The sequence below is a fragment of the Erpetoichthys calabaricus genome, chromosome 4, assembly GCF_900747795.2.
Source record: "Erpetoichthys calabaricus chromosome 4, fErpCal1.3, whole genome shotgun sequence".
Lineage (NCBI taxonomy): Eukaryota > Metazoa > Chordata > Cladistia > Polypteriformes > Polypteridae > Erpetoichthys > Erpetoichthys calabaricus.
In genome coordinates this window covers 160,938,214-160,958,528 of record NC_041397.2, presented here as the reverse complement: position 1 = coordinate 160,958,528, position 20,315 = coordinate 160,938,214, and the positions used below count along the sequence as shown (strand labels likewise).

General features: G+C 39.4%; 2 protein-coding genes across 2 annotated transcripts in view; one reads left to right on the top strand and one right to left on the bottom strand.

Annotated features, from left to right (window-relative positions):
- Positions 1 to 11,128, bottom strand: part of LOC127527343 (craniofacial development protein 2-like) — a 68,863-nt gene extending 57,735 nt beyond the window's left edge. The window contains exon 1 of the mRNA XM_051925761.1: positions 10,937 to 11,128. Coding sequence (XP_051781721.1) covers positions 10,937 to 11,107 — 171 coding nt within the window. The 5' untranslated portion in view covers positions 11,108 to 11,128. The remainder of the gene's footprint in view (positions 1 to 10,936) is intronic.
- Positions 1 to 20,315, top strand: part of usp16 (ubiquitin specific peptidase 16) — a 182,743-nt gene that overhangs the window by 78,417 nt on the left and 84,011 nt on the right. Inside the window, exon 5 of the mRNA XM_028790464.2 lies at positions 19,385 to 19,500. Within this exon, the coding sequence (XP_028646297.2) occupies positions 19,385 to 19,500 (116 nt within the window). The remainder of the gene's footprint in view (positions 1 to 19,384; positions 19,501 to 20,315) is intronic.

Genomic DNA, 20,315 nt, shown 5'->3' with positions numbered 1-20,315 from the left:
TAAGATCGTTGATAAAAAACGTCTTGTTAGTTAAAGCTCTAACATTTAATAGTGCCATATTTAATGTTTCGGATGGGCAGAGATGAGTACTATGTGCATTATTGATATTTGGAACAAAAACTTATTAAAAAGTTATTTTTGTTAGTGCTGCTCTGTGTGTATTTTTTATTTAATCTATAGTCTGTTTTTATAGTTTTATTACATGTTTCATCTAAAGTAGTAATTGTAATTAAATTATTGGTGTTTATGCCGTATTGCCTAGATTTTCAATGTGCATTGAGATTGGTTATTAGAGTATTAATGTTGTGCACTTTTACAGAAGACTTTGTTAAGCAATTATCATGTCCTAGCACAGCAATAGCATTACAGAAGGGGTTAAGAGTAGAAATAGATAGTCAAGATAAACGAATTACCTTAGCGATGTTTTCGGAGAGTACCGAAATGCAGGCCAAATCCGCTTGAAGAAACGCGGCCTTTCCCAAAAAAGGTCTCAGTTGTCGATGAACCCGATGTCTTGATTCTTGCAGAAACCTTTCAGCCAGTTGTTTAATCCTTAGCAGACGACTGTAGTATTCATTTGATCGTCTGACGAGAGGTAGTGGACCCGAAATGAAGATCTTTGTCGATGGGGTCCTCTCCTTCATGTCTTTAATTAGTGCTGCAAAGTCAGCCTTGAGAATTTCCGACTGTCTGTGCCTTATGTCGTTTACACCGGCGTGTAATACAGTTAATCCAACTGCCCTCTTCTTGTGCTTCTCGTAGATTGTCGGCACACGTCTCATCACATCTCGGACATGAGCACCAGGAAAACAAGAAACAAAAGATTTCTGATTAGGGCATGCGATATTGAGGTTTCTAACAATCGAATCACCTACCACGATTACATCACCCGGGGTTGAAAGCAAACTGGGGACGCGGAGAGGGTCGAACCGGTTCTGGGTTCAGATGCTCGCCTGTGCCGATGGAGGTATTCTAGCCTTGAACCCCCACCTGCATAGCTGAAACACGCCGAGGTCTTCGTCGGTGTCGTTGTCGCTCCTATGAGGCGCGGGGGTGAAGCTTACTTGAGCGGCACAATGCGGGGTTGATGTTATGTCGATTTCAGATGGTGAGGATGGTTTATCCAGCAGCCGAGCCTTCAAATCCCTAAGGTACCTTCGTCTGGACAGGAGTTTCTGAATCTGTTTGTCGAGTGCCTGGAGTTCTTCTACGACGACAGCAACGCGATTCATCTGATTGTCGGCCATTGCTTCTGCTTCCGCTTCGTGCCACTTGGCTTTCTTTCCACTAGCCTGTGTCACACAGCAAAACAATTTGTCGTCTTTTGGACCTCAATAAATTGTCCAGCTTCTTCAGCCACTGCAGCCAAACTTCACTGGTCATCCAGGCGTTGCGATTTGCCTCGTATGCCACTGGAAGCTTCTTGACATTTTTGAAGCACCTTGGCTCTTTGCTTTTGCCTATTACCAGTGGCGGCAACTTTTCTGATCCATCCATGTTACAGGCCAGTAGCAGTGTCAGTCTGTCTTTTGGCACTTTATTCCCAGCAGCTTTGTGGTGTTTAAACGATAATGTTCCCTTCGGTATGGCACGCCAGTAAAGCCCAGTTTCATCAGCATTGAAGATATCACGTTCATCGTACTCTTTGATGATGTCAGGAAGAACTTCAACTATCCAACGCTCTGCACCAAATTCATCAGTGTCCTGCTTTTCCCCGTGTTGCTGTTTAAACTGGATGTTTTCTCGTTGCTTCCAGCACTCCAGCCATCCATTTGTAGCATTAAATATGCCTGGCACTGTCGACTTTATATGGTGTCGTCTCTCTCTGTACAGTGTATCAACTACAGTCGACTCCACTTGCATGCACGTCGGTTGAGCGCACACTCCGCTTAGCTGCACATGACTTACACGATCCCTATTTGCATAAAGTCAAGTGCAGTTGACTCCGCTTAAGCGCACGTGACGATCTTGTCGGGAGGTTGTGCACGTAAACGGAGTAGACTGTACAAGAAGCGGAAAACTAACTCGCACAGCCATTGCAGCTCTCTGAAGCCGACTGACCTGAGAATCATGAAACGAGAATATTAAAGGCATTGCAGCAAACCGGAAATTGCAGATAAGCGAATTGCAGCTAACTGAATGCAGTTAGCAATGGAGTGTATAGTGAAAAAAAGGGCCCAAAACCTGCATTGCAGCTAGGCGGAGATTGCAGCTAATCGAATTGCAGGTAAGTGCAGTTGACTGTATTCTTTTGAATCAAAACTCTGAAGCAAAGTTTTTATTTGTCAAATATGGAATAAACAATGGTGGGTGGCAATTACTTTTGTTAGTTTTAAGTTATTTCAGAGACAATTATGGGTTCTTCTTTTTTGTGGTAGGGTTCCAACAAATTTGCCCACATCATATAAGTTAGATATGTAGTGTACCCTCAAATGGATGGTAGCATACTCTGTTTTATTTACAAGGCGTTAGGGCAGACATAAGACACCTGCTACATACTTTGGATGTATATTTATGGATACCTTTACTGCCAATGGATATATAACACTAACTACTGCTGGTAACACTGACACATGGCTAATTTGCGTGCATAATTTACTGTACCCAAAATCCAAAACATGCCTTGAAGGAACTCAGAGATAAACAGCAAGTTATTTCTTGTATAGCCCAGAATTCCACAAAAAATTCCTCAATGGGCTTTAACAGGCCCTGTTTTTGTCCCTTGACTCCCTAAGAAGACAAGACAAATCTTGGGAAGGTAATTCAGGGAAAGCCCCCCTTCCAGGTAGGATGGCTATGCCATGGGTGTCAAAGAATGGGGTAAATACAATACACAAAGCAAAACACAGAGGTAGATAGCCACTTAACCACTGCCACCTCAGAAATAAAATACAATAGTGCATACTACTTTGTTCTTGCATAGTGCTCCTCATCAAGTGCAGGTGCAGAGTACTGCCACCACTCTCAAGTCAAAATGTAATAAGAATAGATTTTACCACTCACTAAATACACAACTATCACAAATAAGGCTACAGATTTGTTCAAATTCAACAAAAACAATAGTAGCATAAAGAAAAACAGCAATATCTATCCATCATTAAATTGTAGAACCAATGCCAAATTATAGTAAAGGAGTCAGACAAGCCAGACACAGTCAGAAACCTGGAGACTTCAGCTAACAATTTGCCTCCCCACAGCTGGCCATTCTACAGCTGAGTTGATGCTGGGATGGTCAATCTGATGAAAGGACCCTACTACCTGATTATTCCAGTGCTTCTTTATGTGAGATGACTTTTCCATGGCAGGCAAGCAACTTGGCAGTGAGGATACCAAGAAGAGAATCTGAATAGTTAGTAACAGTTTATAAATATCATATTACTTAATATTTTAGTACTAATGATTAAAAACAAAGATGCAGTATGCACAGCTAATCAACAGCTCTACTCGGTGTATAGTAAACAGAAGTAGTGAGACTTTAGCCAGGATTTAAAAGCTTAGATTGATCTCGTTATAGTAGAAGGCAGACCATTCCACAGATTCGGGGCAATGTAACTAAAAACTCGTTCTCCTACTGTTATTTTATTTTTCCTTGTAATCAAAACCAGGCTGGCATCTTGAAATCTTAATGTGCATTCATGTTTGTAAGTAATGGAAAATTCATATAAGTAAGCAGGGCCTTGGCCTAAAAGGAGGATTTTGAAATCTGCCCTAAACCTGACCAAAAGCCAGTGCAAGGACTGCACTAGAGGCGATGCCCCTAACGTTGCGCCACGGCACTGTGGCGGATGTTAGCAGATTGCTGGCCAACCACAAGCGTTACCTGATAGGTAACCACCCATACAATCAGATTGTGACACAGACTTCGAATGCCGTGAATGTAATTACCCCGATCTACATGCTGTCAAATAAACGAACCACACGCCGTGGATCAACGTTAGGGGCATCGCCTCTGGCGCTGACGTCCGAGGTTCGATTCCCGAGAGGGAGTGCAGTGGAGTTTGTACGCCTGATGAGCTCAGAATGAGGGCGAAACATGTGTCGCGTACTCTTTGCATTTATTTGACACTAAACTATTTCAACCATTCTATGATCTGCTCCTCACAAACTGAGGGCACCGTGGCGGATGTTAGCAGATTGCTGGCCAACCACAAGCGTTACCTGGTAGGTAACCACCCATACAATCAGATTGTGACACAGACTTCGAATGCCGTGAATATATATATATATATATATATATATATATATATATATATATATATATATATATATATATAATATAAAATATTATAACAAGGCGCTATATAAGCGCCTGACCCGACACAGATTCACACCGGAGGCACGTATAAAATAAAAAGACTTTTATTTTTCTTCACCTGTGGGGCACATCTCCCCTGTAATCCCCACAAGCACAACAAAGTCCCAAGTGTGAAATAAGCACACCAAAAACACACTACACACTTTCCTCTCTCTCTTCCACCACCACTCCTCCTCCAAGCTTTGTCCTCCTCCTCCCGACTCTGGCCAATGAGTGGTGGTTTCTGGCTCCTTTTATTAGGCACCTGGAAGTGCTCCAGGTGCTGGATTGCCGACATCCGGCTGCAGCACCCCCCTGGTGGCGCCTGTGGAACCCAACAGGGCTGCACCAAACTCCAACTTCCATGGCTCCATAAGCTACATGACCTTAGTCTCGGAAAGTCTTTCTCCCGTGTGATGACTGGAATCTTTCCATGAATGAGTAGTGGCATTGCACATGTACTTTGTCAGCATGCCGATGTCCATCAAACACAGGAAGCTCTGCAGTCTCCTTGTGACTTTATGCTGTGGGAAGATAAGTAAATAAATCAATGTAAATAACATTCGATCTGGCTTTTATATAAGTAACATACACAGTAAATGTTTTTTATATAAAGACCATCACAAAACATAATCACGAACAGGACTTTGCACAATACCTTGACAAGCTCTGTAAGCCCTGCTGTTTCATTGAAGGACATGCAAATGACGGATTCACTGGCAGGATGATGCCCGACCTCATGCTGCATCCAAACGGTGCCATCTTTCACCTTTGCGCCTGGTGCAGCTGCCTTGTTCTTATGTGTGACTGGACATTTCTTGCGGGGAGGGCTTCTGTTCTCTTTCTCCGATGTAGAACCCTCATCTGAGTTCACCTCTGTTATAGCACATCTTTATTTGAAAACTAACAGTGTCAGATCAGGGGGACCGTGAACATGACTGAGAGAATAAAAGTGAATAATGAAACAAATTTCTAACTTTTACAAGTACCATAAATTTACATCAGCTGTTACATTTGATTTATTTGAGTCTGTATGTTTTTATTTTATAATAGTAATAATAATAGCTGCTCACTACTCAAAACAGTACAATGCATGAAAGACCCGGAGTCAAACCCGCCACCTCTCAACTTGGAGACAGCAGTTCTTACCTCTACACCAGCCAAGCAGACATATATGTGGGTGTGTGGTACCCTATCCCAATTTCTTTTACTTAGGTTAAATTCTTTTGGAAAAAGCACACTTGTTTTGTTATATCTGTGTCTTTTGTGAAAGTGTTTATTTGATATTTGGACATCAGTCTTCACACATTATACACTTCACGTCAGCATTTTACCAATTATTTGTAGAACATGAAAAAAGTTTCTGTTCTAGTTATATTTTCAACATTTCTTGTCTTGCATTTCCTGTCATCCTACATTTACACAGATCGTTGTAGAAACGGAACACATATGAAATGTATGTTTTCCAAATAATGATATATTATTTACTTGTTTATTATTATTATTATTTATTTAGAATAAACATTAGAAAACATGAGTAGCTCTCGACCATTTTCATTTTGTAAAAGTAGCTGCCAGGGGAAAAAAGGTTGGAGACCCCTGCATTAACATATTTAATTGAACTGCAATACCACATAAGACCAGCAGAGGCAATGTTTTAAATAGTATCACAGAAGACCAGTAGGTAGCTGTATTCTAATTACAGAAGTTAACTAATCAACACAGTTACACAGCACCCTTGCAAATATATTTAAAGTGACACATTTAAGTATTCAAGCATGTGCAATGTACTAATTTATTCATTAAGCTGAACAGATATACTGTGTGTTAGTCGTAATGAAAAGTTAGAAAAAATGCAACAGCCAATTTAACAGTATACCTTTTTGAAAAGTATATTGCATACTAGTACAGTACATTCAGAAAGTATTCAGACCGCTTCACTTTTTTTTTCAAATTTTGTTATTTTGCAAGCCTTATGCCTTAATGATTACAATTAATTTTTTTTCTCATCAAACAACACTCAATAACACAAGAATGGTGTTAGGGAATTTTTCAAATTTATTAAAAGTAAAAAACTGATATATCACACCAACACTAGTTTTGACACTTTGACACCTTTTCTCAGGTTCATCCCATTATATTGATCATTGATAAGATATTTCTACATCTTTGGAGTCCACCAGTGTGCAATTCATTTGATTGCACTTAATTATGAAAGGCACATCCACATCTAATAAGTTCCCATGGCTGAAAATGTGTATCAGAGCAAATACCAAGTAATGAGGTCAAAGGAATTGTCTGCATAGCTTCGATACAGAATGGTACCAAGGCACACATTTTGGAAAGCTACAAAAATTTTTCTACAGTATTGAAGGTTCCCAAGAGCGAATGACCTCCACGATTCCTAAATGGAATAAGTCTGGGACAACCACAACTCTTCCTAGACCTGGGAGAGATGACTAAGAATCTGGTGGCCATTGAGCTCCAGTAAACCTCTGTGATGATGGGAGAAACGTCTAGAGGGATAACCAATTCTGCAACACTCCACTAATCTAGGCTTTATGGAAGAGCTACTATACGTCTGCGTGCTGTTTTCAAAAAAAGCCCCTGAAAGACTCTCAAACTGTGAGATGCAAGATTCTCTTGGTCTTATGACACAAAGACTATTTGGCTTCAGCCTTAAGCATCATGTCAGGACCGCTCATCACCTGCGTAATACCATTCCAGTGGTAAAGTGTGGTGGTGGTGACATCATGCAGTGTTGTGGGATTGTTTTTCAGCTGCAGGGACTGGGAGACAATTGAGGTAGAAATATTCGTAATGTAAACCTGCTCCAGAATTCTGTGGACCTTAGATTGTGCTGAAGGTTCACCTTCCAACAGGACAGTGACCTTAAGCACAAAGTAACAACAACATAAGAGTGAGTAGGGTCAGCTATGTACGTGTTCTTGAGTGGCCCAGCCTCAGCACAAACTTGAACTCAAATGAACATCTCTGGAGAGCCCTGAAAATAGCTGTCCACTGATGACTTTAAAATGCAAACAAAAAACACTATGGAACAGAAACCAAAAATGGCTGAATCTCATTCAGAGCAGCAATAATTAGAAAATATTTGTAAGTGTATGATTCATTGTTGCTGAAATGTTGCAAAATGCCTAGTTTAAATGATATGAGCAGCACAAGATAACTGTTTCATTAAGCCTCAAATCTTTAAGAAGCCCTTGTTCTCTTTGTTGAAATGCATCATTTGACTAACATTAAGTGGCTGTAATTCAAGTCAACTTTATTGTCCCAAGAGGGAAATTTACTTTGTCATCAGGTTTTACAATGAGATCAGAATGTAACATTAGAAATACATCAACAAAGAACACCACCATCAAATCTAGTAAATAAATGTAGCAATAAGGATAATACTTATGGTATACGATTAGATCATAAATATTACATATAAAAATTAAACTAGCATTAAGATTTAACTAAAAATTGATGCAAATGATAACTGTTCATCCCATGGTTTAAGTCTGTGGGAGTAAAGTTGAATTTATTTAGAAAATGAATACTAGTTGATGTGAAGCGTACTGATTGCTGTTGGTGAACTGATTGCTTTTTTACCCATGGAACGTTGAACCTGTGACTTGATGGGAACAACTGAAATTGAAAATGTTGTGACTGAGTTCTGTCTGAGAGAATGCACTTGATATTTATAATTGTTGCTATTAAAATGGCCTTTAAAATTTGACTGTTAAAATCTTGTAATTTTACTGTTCCATTTTACAATTTGATTTATTCTGTTTTTGTTGGTGATGTTAAGATTTCCAAACCAGGCTAGCAGATAATTATATCCCCAGATATTTATAACTTTAATCAGTCTCCACTGCCTTTGGTCTTTGATGAGTGTTCCATGGATAGATGGTGTTTCTTGCAAAATTGATTATTACTCTTAGTTTTTATAACATTTAGGTACAGAAAAGACTCATCACACCTGTTAACAATAGCCATCCATCATTAAACCATGACTAGTTTAATTCTCCTTAAGTAGGTTTACAATCAAATAAAGGCATAGGGTGCAACTGTGTGTAGTGGAAATTTGACTTAATAGTGACTTCTTTGGCTTGGGTGAAGACTAGCTAGTTTGTTCTGGTCTAATATCACATTTATTATCTAAGAAGACCATGCAAAATTGCCTGGTGCTGGCCTGCTATTGATAGTGGTCCTCAAAACGAGCTTTGTCTCCTACTATTGTCTCCTTTGCTAACCCTCCATTATTAAATGAATGTGTTTTCAAAGTTAACTAATCTTCTTCTTCTTTCGGCTGCTCCATGTTCTTCCATACCTTTCTGTCCTCTGCATCTTGTTCTGTTAACACCCATCACCTGCATGTCCTCTCTCACCACATCCATAAACCTTCTCTTAGGCCTTCCTCTTTTTCTCTTGCCTGGCAGCTCTATCCTTAGCATCCTTCTCCCAATATACTCAGCATCTCTCCTCTGCACATGTCTAAACCTACGCAATCTCGCTCTCTGACTTTGTCTCGCAACTGTCCAACTTGAGCTGACCCTCTAATGTACTCATTTCTAATCCTATCCATCCTTGTCACATCCAATGCAAATCTTAGCATCTTTAACTCTGCTACCTCCAGCTCTGCCTCCTGCTTTCTGGTCCATGCCACCATCTCCAACACATATAACATAACTGGTCTCACGACCGTCCTGTAGACCTTCCCTTTCACTCTTGCTGATATCCGTCTGTCACAAATCACTCCTGACACTCTTCTCCACCCATTCCACCCTGCCTGCACTCTCTTTTTCACCTCTCTTCCACAATCTCCATTACTCTGTACTGTTGATCCCAAGTATTTAAACTAATCCACCTTCGCCAACTCTACTCCTTGCATCCTCACCATTCCACTGACCTCCCTATCATTTACACACATGTATTCTGTCTTGTTCCTACTCACCTTCATTCCTCTCCTCTCTAGAGCATATCTCCACCTCTCCAGGGTCTCCTCAACCTACTCCCCAATATTGCTACAGATCACAATGTCATCAGCAAACATCATAGTCCATGGGGACTCCTGTCTAATCTTGTCTGTCAACCTGTCCATCACCATTGTAAATAAGAAAGGGCTCAGAGCCGATCCCTGATGTAATCCCACCTCCACCTTGAATGCATCCGTTACTCCTACTACAGACTTCACCATGGTCATACTTCCTTCGTACATATCCTGTACAACTCTTACATACTTCTCTGCCACTCCCGACTTCCTCATACAATACCACAACTCCTCTCGAGGCACCCTGTCATATGCTTTCTCCAGGTCCACAAAGACACAATTCAACTCCTTCTTGTCTTCTCTATACTTCTCCATAACCACCCTCAGAGCAAACATCACATTTGTGGTGCTCTATCTTGGCATGAAACCATACTGCTGCTCACTAATTATCACCTCCCTTCTTAACTACTACTTCCACTACCCTTTCCCATAACTTCATGCTGTGGCTCATCAATTTTATCCCCCTGTTGTTACTGCACATCCCCCTTATTCTTAAATATCAGCACCAGTACACTTCTTTTCCACTCGTCAGGCATCCTCTCACTTTCCAAGATTCCATTAAACAATCTGGTTAAAAACTCCACTGCCATCTCTCCTAAACACCTCCATGCTTCCACAGGTATGTCATCTGGACCAGCGACTTTTCCATTCTTCATCCTCTTCATAGCTGTCCTTACTTTCTCGTTGCTAATCCGTTGCACTTCCTGATTTACTATCTTCACATCATCCAACCTCTTCTCTCTTTCGTTCTCTTCAACCATCAGCCTCTCAAAGTACTCTTTCCATCTGCTCAACACACTCTTCTCGCTTGTGAGTACATTTCCATCTTTATCCTTTATCACCCTAACCTGCTGCACATCTTTCCCAGCTCGGTCCCTCTGTCTAGCCAATTGGTACAGGTCCTTTTCTCCAACCTTAGTATCCAACCTCTCATACAACTCATCATACGCCTTTTCTTTAGCCTTCGCCATCTCTCTCATCACCTTGCGCCTTATCTCCTTGTACTGTTGTCTACTTTCTGCATCTCTCTGACTATCCCACTTTTTCTTTGCCATCCTCTTCCTCTGTATACTCTCATGTACTTTCCCATTCCACCACCAGGTTTCCTTTTCCTCCTTCCTCTGTCTAGATGTCACGCCAAGCACCCTTCTTGCTGTCACCCTTACTACCTCTGCTGTAGTTTCCCAACTGTCTGGTAATTCTTCACTGCCACCCAGTTCCTGTCTCACCTTCTTCCTAAACTCAACCTTGCAATCTTCCTTTTTCAAATTCCACCATTTGATCCTTGGCTCTGCCCTCACTCTCTTCCTCTTCTTGATCTCCAACGTCATCCTACAGACCACCATCCTATGCTGCTTAACTGCACTTTCCCCTGCAACCACTTTGCAGTCTTCAATCTCCTTCAGGTTGACTCTTCTGCATAGGATGTAATCTACCAGTGTGCATCTTCCTCCACTCTTGTACGTCATCCTATGTTCCTCCCTCTTCTTAAAATATGTATTCACCACAGTCATGTCTATCCTTTTGGAAAAATCCACTGTCCTCTGACCTTCTTCATTCCTCTCCTTGACACCATACCTACCCATCACCTCCTCGTCTCCTCTGTTCCCTTCACCAACATGTCCATTGAAATCTGCTCCAATCACCACTTTCTGTCCCTTGGGTACACTGTTCATCATTTCATCCAACTCACTCCAAAAATCTTTCTCATCCATTGCACATCCAACTTGGGAGGCACATGCAATAACAACATTCATCATCACACCTCCAATTTCCAGCTCCATAATCATTACTCTGCCCGACACTCTTTTCACCTCCAAAACACTCCTGACATACTGTTCCTTCAGAATAACCCCTACTCCGTTTCTCCTCCTATCCACACCATGATAGAACAATTTGAATCCACCTCCGATCCACCTGGCCTTACTCCCCTTCCATTTAGTCTCCTACACGCACAATATATCAACCTTCCTTCTCTCCATTATATCTGCTAACTCTCTCCCCTTACCAGTCATACTGCTAACATTCAAAGTTCCTACCCTCAGTTCCAATCTCTTTACCTTCCTCCTCTCGTCCTGCCTCCGGACACATCTCCCCCCTCTTTTTCTCCTTCGTCTTCTTCTTCGGCCAACAGTAGCCCAATTTCCCCCAGCACCCTGCTGACTAACAGTACTGGTGGCGGTCGTTGTTAACCCGAGGCTTGACCGATCCGGTATGGATTCAGGCTTTGAACCGGCATGAAGAAACACACTGGTTTGTGCATCCCCTGTGACTGGGTTTTTCAAAGTTAACTAATATATTGACAATATTGTTTTAAATAGATTGGTTTTTTATTTGTTAAATACAGTCAGGTCCATAAGTATTTTGACAGTGACACAATTTTCATAATTTTAGCACAGTACACCATGACAATGGATTTGAAACAAAGCAGTCAAAATGTTATTGAAGTATAGACTCTCAGCTTTAATTCAAGGGGTTTAACAAAAATATTGTATGAGCTGTTAAGAAAAGACAGACATTTTTATACATGGCCACCCTATTTTCAGGTGCTCAAAAGTATTTGGACAAACTAACGTAATCATTAGGGATGCACGACAATATCGGATTTATATCTGTATCGGCAGATAATGGGCTAAAATAATTTTATCGGCATCAGGGACTGATGACTAAATTTGACCGATAATTCGAACCAATATTGATGACCCATTCACTGTGTTCCGGATATGGCAGACATTTAGGAGACGCTGGGCTACTGTGCGAAAATGTCTGCGGTGTGGAAGTTTTTCAAAGTGAGTGAGAGCGACATAAAATATGCCATTTGCAACACTTGTTCGACTAATATTTTGCGCAGAGGGACCAAAGTGCGAAATTTCAATATCATCAGCTTAATTACACACTTGAAGACACGCCATCCTGACAAATATACAGAATTCCTCAGAGCAAAAGAGAAGAATCCTGTGCCACTGCACACAAAATCAAATACTGCAGTTGCTCAACGTGTTGATCAGTTACTTGAAAAATCAACGAAATTTGATAAAGATAACCCTAAAGCACAAACAATTACTGCAAAAGTGATGGAATTTATTGCTCTGGATGATCAGCCATTTTCTGTTGTAGAATTTATGGGATTTCGAAGGCAGCTTGAGCATCTCAAGCCCCGTTACCAGATACTCAGTCACCGGTATTTTTCTGGCATAGCGCTTCCAGAGTTACATAAGATTGTGGGAAGTCATGTGCACAAACTCCTTGCTGAAGATGTTACAGCCATAAGCTTTACCACTGATATATGGACATCTGATATGAGTTCTATCACATAAAGACTGACCTCAAGTGGTGGCATACAGAACCAAAATTATGAAAATTGTATCACTGTCCAAATACTAATGGACCTGATTATTAATTAATCTAATTAATGCTGCTGCAGAGAAAGAACAAGATAGAGTGTACAGAAGTGAGTTGATAAAGGATCAATTAGTGAACCCCAGTGTGTTCTGAGTGCTGATCAGAACTTAAGGCAGAAAAAAAGTTGTTCTAGAAAAAATAAAGTGTGCCTGTAAAGAATCATGAGCTATTAGTTAGATCCCAGGTACACTAATCCTTATAAACTGCTGAAAGAGAAAATACAAAGCTAGTTACCTGGCAAGAGAGCCGTTTTGAGGAATGAGTGTCTTTATGCCATCATTTAGAGGGTACAAGGAGTTTTTCAACATAATGATAGATGTTAATGACACATGACAAGATACAGTAGGTCACAAGGAGACATTAGAGAGTTTAGACTTTAAGGAGAATAAGAGAATGCCCTGAAGAGAAACAGAAGAAAGAAGATTCTTTAGGGTGCCATTGAAGTGGGAGGGTAAAGGACAAAGACAAGACCAAACAGCCAAATTTGAAAGCCCAGTAGTAGAAATGTCAAGCATAGACTAGCATTGAATGCTTAAGGTTGGTCTTTTGCCTATCCATAAAAGCCTGTGTTATTCTTAGACTACATTATTCTTAGGCCCCATATTATTTATGAAATTAAAATATGATACAATATTCATTTTAATAACCCCAAGACGAGGTAGAAAAGAAAATTAATGTTTAGACAAATTGTTAATTGAGGCTGTTACATCAGTGAAAATAGTTTTAAGAGGACATATCTGAGATTGGGATAGAAATACCAAATGTTACATATCTGAGACTATTAAATACTGAGATAAAGGAGGAGAAGGGAGACTTGGTGACTTAAGTCATTAGGAAACAAAGGAAAGAACTTAGTACAGTTGATTTTGCAACCAGATAAAGCTTTAAAAAACTTGAAAAATTCTAAGACATGTGAATATCAGATGGGGTATTACCTGAATAGAGAAAGACCTCATCTGAATCTCATTATATTTATTATATGACTGGAAATATAAACTTTAATGGGGGTTAGAAGCTGGATGTTTTTAGGTGGCAATTGCAAGTGGTTTAAGAGATAAATTAAACAGTACAGGAAACGGATGACTGCCCTTCAAGGTTTCTCTGCTAGCAGAGAAGGGACGTGATATATTAATTTGGTCAGAGGGCTGTAGAGTGAGAAAACTTAAAAAGTCTTAACAAAGTTTACAAAACTGATACTAATGCCCATTCTGTGTATGACTTTCCTGATGGAAAGCCAATTTTTGCAATCAAAGTTCACCTCAGCAGCAAGGCTTGAAAGAGGAGAAACAGCATATATGTTATGTAGATATCTTTGCATGTTATCAGAGGCTAACTCTGACTGTGTGAATCCAGACTGCTCAGGATGGGTTAATTTATTAATGACTTTCTGTAAGCAACAAGCCAAGAATTTTCCTAATAGTTTTGTTTCTGTGCTTATAAGGTACAAGTATAACAAAACAAGTATAACAAAAGGTACAAGTATAACAAAACAAGTGCACTTTTTTTCAAGAATATAACCGAAGAAAAAGAAACCAGGTTAGGGTAGGCTATTGATACGATAGCTTGCATGGTACAGCGGTAAGAACTGCTGAGTCCTAATCAAGAGGTCGCTGGTTTGATACTGTCTGCCTCCAAAATTTAGTATGAGTACTAGAAGTACCAGTAAATAGTTTGGCTTTACCTATCTAAAAAATCATTCTTGATTGTCTGGGGCAAATTTGAAATTGAGCCATATTTAATATGGATTGATGACATTCTTCTTTATTCTATGAGAAAGCAGAATGCTAGGCTTGGCCCCTGATACTGACGGTATTTGTAAGCTCTTGTATGGCAAATAAGGGATCCTTCTCATTGAACTTAAAGATTATTAACCTCAGTTTAAGAGGGAGTGCCCTTTCCAAAAATTAGAATTGAGAGTGGAGCTCCTTTATTCTTAGTTCAGTGTGTGCTAAAAATGAGGAGAAACAGATAGTAAAACTCTGAATAAAGTCCTTAAAAGTCTCACATATAATATCAGTATTGTCTGCAAAGCCAACGCTCAACATTGAAAACTCATCTAGTTTAAAAGCAAGTTGTTCCTATAAAGGTTTATTTCTTAGAAGAGAAGCAATGAATTACCACCTTGGATCACAGAACATGAAATAGCAGGTGGAACTGCAAGTACCGTATATACTCGAATATAAGCCGAGTTTTTCAGTGCCCAAAATGTGCTGAAAAATGTCACCCTCGGCTTATATTCGAGTCAGGTCCCGCTGCGACAGCAGACAGGTGCGCGCGCACGTGAGAGAGAGAGAGAGAGACACACACACACACACACACAAACACGAGAGAGAGACGCACATGAGAGAGAGCGAGGGCTGGCCGCATAAGGCAGAGAAAGCAGTTAAAGAATGCACCCGGCTTGTTTTTAAAGATTTAAATTAATGTATGATAATTTTATTGGTATTTATTTTGATTATTGAAACTTACCAGTAGCTGCTGCATTTCCCACCCTAGGCTTATACTTGAGTCAATAAGTTTTTCCAGTTTTTATAGGTAAAATTATGTACCTCGGCTTATATTCGGGTCAGTTTATACTCGAGTATATACGGTAGCTAAATTTTAACTTTAAAGCAGATTCTTGACAGCAACAAAATCTTTATTGATTTAGTAACATGCAGGAAACTGATTAATAGTTCAACCACTACCTGAACTTGAATGTTGAACCTGTTTAACAATATTTTGAGTAAAATCACTGAAGCAAGAAGATATCTTCATAGTGGGAATGTGTCAGTTGTAAGAAAATTGTCTATCACTGATAGTGCCTTCGAAGGTGAATTGATTAATGAGTGTGCTGAACTGAAAGTCAACTTCAGTTTAGCATGGTAAGCCAAGGATACCCAAAGTCGAGTATCATACGCTTTTACCATGGCAGGGCCAATAGCCATGCACACTGCATCATAACTGAATTGAAGTTTGAGAAAAAGCAGGCATGAAAACCCTTTGAAAGTGATATCAACAAGCTTTTTGTTTTTTTACAATGAGCCTGCAGAGCGAAAACCTCTAAAAATTTTATAATAGGAAGCAGAGAGCCTTTTGAATTTTTATGACCAGTATGCAGACAGTGAGCCCACACTATCTCATTGGAAAAGTTTGTGGTACTAGGGTGTTGTACCTTGTTAGCCATTATGAATGTACAGTAATCGCTCGCTATATCACGCTTCGCCTTTCGCGGCTTCACTCCATCGCGGATTTTATATGTAAGCATATTTAAATATATATCGCGGATTTTTTGCTGGTTCGCGGATTTCTGTGGACAATGGGTCTTTTAATTTCTGGTACATGCTTCCTCAGTTGGTTTGCCCAGTTGATTTCATACAAGGGACGCTATTGGCAGATGGCTGAGAAGCTACCCAACTTACTTTTCTCTCTCTTGCGCTGACTTTCTCTGATCCTGATGTAGGGGGATTGAGCAGGGGGGCTGTTTGCACACCTAGACGATACGGACGCTCGTCTAAAAATGCTGAAAGATTATCTTCACGTTGCTACCTTCTGTGCAGCTGCTTCCTGAAGCGACATGCTGCACGGTGCTTCGCATACTTAAAAGCTCGAAGGGCACGTATTGATTTTTGATTGAAAAACAAACTCTGTCTCTCTCTATCTCTCTCTCTCTCTCTCTGTCTCTGCTCCTGATTGCTCAAAGGGCACGTATTGATTTTTGACTTTGTTTTTCTCTGTCTCTCTCTCTCCCTGCACCTGACGGAGGGGGTGTGAGCTGCCGCCTTCAACAGCTTTGTGCCGCGGTGCTTCACATACTTAAAAGCCAAACAGCCCTATTGATTTGTTTGCTTTTCTCTATCTCTCTGACATGCTCTGCTCCTGATGCGCACTCCTTTGAAGAGGAAGATATGTTTGCATTCTTTTAATTGTGAGACAGAACTGTCATCTCTGTCTTGTCATTGAGCACAGTTTAAACTTTTGAAAAAGAGACAAATGTTTGTTTGCAGTGTTTGAATAACGTTCCTGTCTCTCTACAACCTCCTGTGTTTCTGCGCAAATCTGTGACCCAAGCATGACAATATAAAAATAACCATATAAACATATGGTTTCTACTTCGCGGATTTTCTTATTTCGCGAGTGTCTCTGGAACGCAACCCCCACGATAGAGGAGGGATTATTGTAGTGAAAGTCAAGCAAAATGACACCTTTTATTGGCTAACTAAAAAGATTACAATATGCAAGCTTTCTAGGCAACTCAGGCCCCTTCTTCAGGCATCTTGCATTACATCTTGCCTCAAGAAGGGGCCTGTGTTGCCTCGAAAGCTTGCATATTGTAATCTTTTAAGTTAGCCAATAAAAGGTGTCATTTTGCTTGACTTTTCACTACATTGGAAAAGTTTGAAAGACTCAGAAACCACTTGGGCCACATTTGAAAAAAATAAAGACATCACATTGTCCTTGGCACATTCCTTTAAGCCCCACAGTTCTTAAGTTGTCTATCTGGGGCCTATCCTCCTGATTAACAAGTTTCATATTTAAGTTGTCAACTTTTTTCAGAGTGTGTTCATCTTTGAGTTGTGACAGGATCTTCCAGTCTTCAAGAAGGGAGACAAAATGGATCCTAGCAATTACAGACAAATTAATCTTACTTCTGTGCCATGTAAAATTATAGAAACTGTAAGAAAAAATAAATAAGATTACCTAAATGAAAATAATCTTCTAAATAGCAGCTGACATTGGTTTATGAGAGGAAGGTTTTGCCAAACCAATCTTTCAATTTTTTCTGAAGAAGCAACCAGAATAGTTGACAAGAACAAAGCATACAACTTAATTTAGCTTGACTTTCAAAAGCATTTGATACAGTCCCACACCACAGATTAAATCGGAAACTTGAAGCTTTAGGCATCAGAAGTAACTTAAAACTGGATCTCTAGTTGGTTAACCAGCAGGAAACAAAGAGTTCAGATAAGAGGAGAATGCTCCACAAGTAGCAAGGTCATCAGTAGAGTCCCTCTGATTTATATTAATGACATTGATTCTGGTATAGTTAGTAAACCTCTGAAATTCACTGCTGACACTAAATTTGGAGTAATGGCAAACACTGAGGAGACAGCAAAAATAATTCAGAAAGACCTGGAAAATGCAGTTTAATGTAGGAAAATGCAAAGTACTATATGTGTGCAAAAGGAATATCAATTCCTTTTGACAGACCCCTGAGTGACTCTACTGATGACCTTGCTACATGTGGAGCATTCTCCTCTTATGACACTGTCATATGAGAAGCAACCTCTGAAAAGGATTTAGGAGCATATGTTGACACAAGTTTTTCATCAACTACGCAGTGCACAGAAGAAATTAAAAAGGTAAAAAAATGTTAGGTTATATCATAAAAACAGTTGAATTTAAGTCAAGGGACGTTGTGCTCAAACTATATGCACTAATACTACCACATCTGGAGTATGGTGTGCAGTTCTGGACACCATGGTACAAAGAAAGACCTAGCAGCACTTGAAGCTGTGCAGAGGAGAGCAACCAAGTGCATCTCAGGACATGTTGTACTCTTGCAGACTCAGAGAATTAAACCTGTTGTCTTGAGCATAGGACCATGGGGACATAATCCTGGTAGTGTAAATCCTCAATGGCATTGATAAAGTAGATCCAATATTTGAGGCCATCAGTGAAAATTAAGGGGAAGTGCATTTAAAGCTGAAGCCAGGAAACACTTCTTTATGCTAAGAGTTGTGAGACTCAGGAACAAACTACCAAGACATGTAGTTGAAGCGGAAACCTTGACAACCTTTAAGAAAAATCTGGATGAGATACTGGGACAGTTTAGCTATTAGCTAATCATATAGGTTTGTTGGAGTGAATGGTCTTCTCTTGTCTGTGAAATTTCTTATGTTCTATGTTACAGTGGGCTATACTATAGGATTTCTCATGGTGTCCTTTTATTAATGTTTGTTTCTGTGTATTGTTGTTTTCAGCTCCAGTGAACTGACAAAAATGTAATAGGGTACATATGTCTCTACAAACATTGGTCAGATTGTTAGAAATAGTTATCAAAATCATAACCCCCCCAAACACCCAATAAGTGTGATGCATTGACATGGAATTACCCTATAATAATTTGTACTGTTTCTGAAGCAGTGATGCTCCACCCATCACACTTTCATTAGCTTGATACATTATTAAGCATAACAAGGAAATTTATTTTAATTATTTTGGATAAGGAAAATTAGTTAATACATTTTAATTATTTTGGCAAGGAACATTAGATTAAGGAAAAAACAATCTAATATCCTACCCCATTTCTTTGTGCTTTGTCAAGAACTACTGAAGATGGTTTTGAAGGTCCGTTAAAAAACTTTGCCTGGCTCTTCTGGGATATGTTTCTAACATAATTGAAAATAATGTGCATTAGAGTGAATTTCCTTCTGGCAATGCGACATACTGAATAATGCAGGTAGATATGTTGGGAATATGCTATGGGTTGAATATTTTTTTATTTGTCTTAACTTTAGAAAAAGCTGAACTTAAGCAAACATAAAACATTCAGCCCTGAGAAAATGAACAATTGAAAACAGAAAAATTAACTCACAACTGTTAAGTTTTTTATGTCTAACATTTCCTCTTTTTTCTTGTTATTTTTTAATTAGGTGTTACATATGTGAAGATTATGTGCAATATTCCAGCACAGGACATTTGGGACAGCTTGTAACGTATTTTCAAAAACTATATTTTTCAGCGCCAAGTAAGAAAAATAAAACTAAATGTAAGTGTATATTTGTTTTAATTTTTTGTGAATTTTATTATTTAATTTGCTGCTTTACTAAAAATTTAAATCTGTTCACACCCTAATTTTATAAATTGCATATATATATGAAAGTACTTGTGATGAGGTAATATATTATTTTTGAACTGAACTAGAGATATTTACTCAGAAACCTAGGAGGGTATTCCCTGAATTGCGCTCATGAAATCAAGACTTAGCTGAGTAAGCCCTACTTGAATAAGCCTTGTTTTCCAGTTGGAGCTCAGTTGGTTTGACAAGTGTTTTTCATTAACTCAACATGGGTTTGAGCAATACCTGAATATACATGCACTTTTGTAATTTAAGCAGCCCTGAGAGCCAATCATTGGTAACATCAATCAGGGCACAAAAAGTCAGAGGATAGTGCAGTATCGGCAGATTGAGTACCTGTGACTTTGGGCATGAAACTGTTGCAATGCATGGTGTATTATGGGACAACTTCAAACGTAAACTGAGACAGCGGAAGCCCTTTCAGCAGTTGATCAAGAATCAGCAGTTAACAAAAAAAAAAAAAAAAAGATATGGGTCCGCTATAAAAAAAAATTAAGAGAGGCTGCAAGGCAATCTATAGCAGACCAATGCCTAAGTACATTGCAGTTCTGAATTTGTGTATTGCATAATTAAATATTAATAGCATTATTCAATTTAAAAAGTGTAAGCATATTAGTTTGTGAATGTCACATTTAAAACAAGTGTACAGTAGCAATATGAAGCCCATTTTTCAGCAATTGAAAATTATATTCAGGAACATGCTTCAGAATTCCTGAAATATAAAT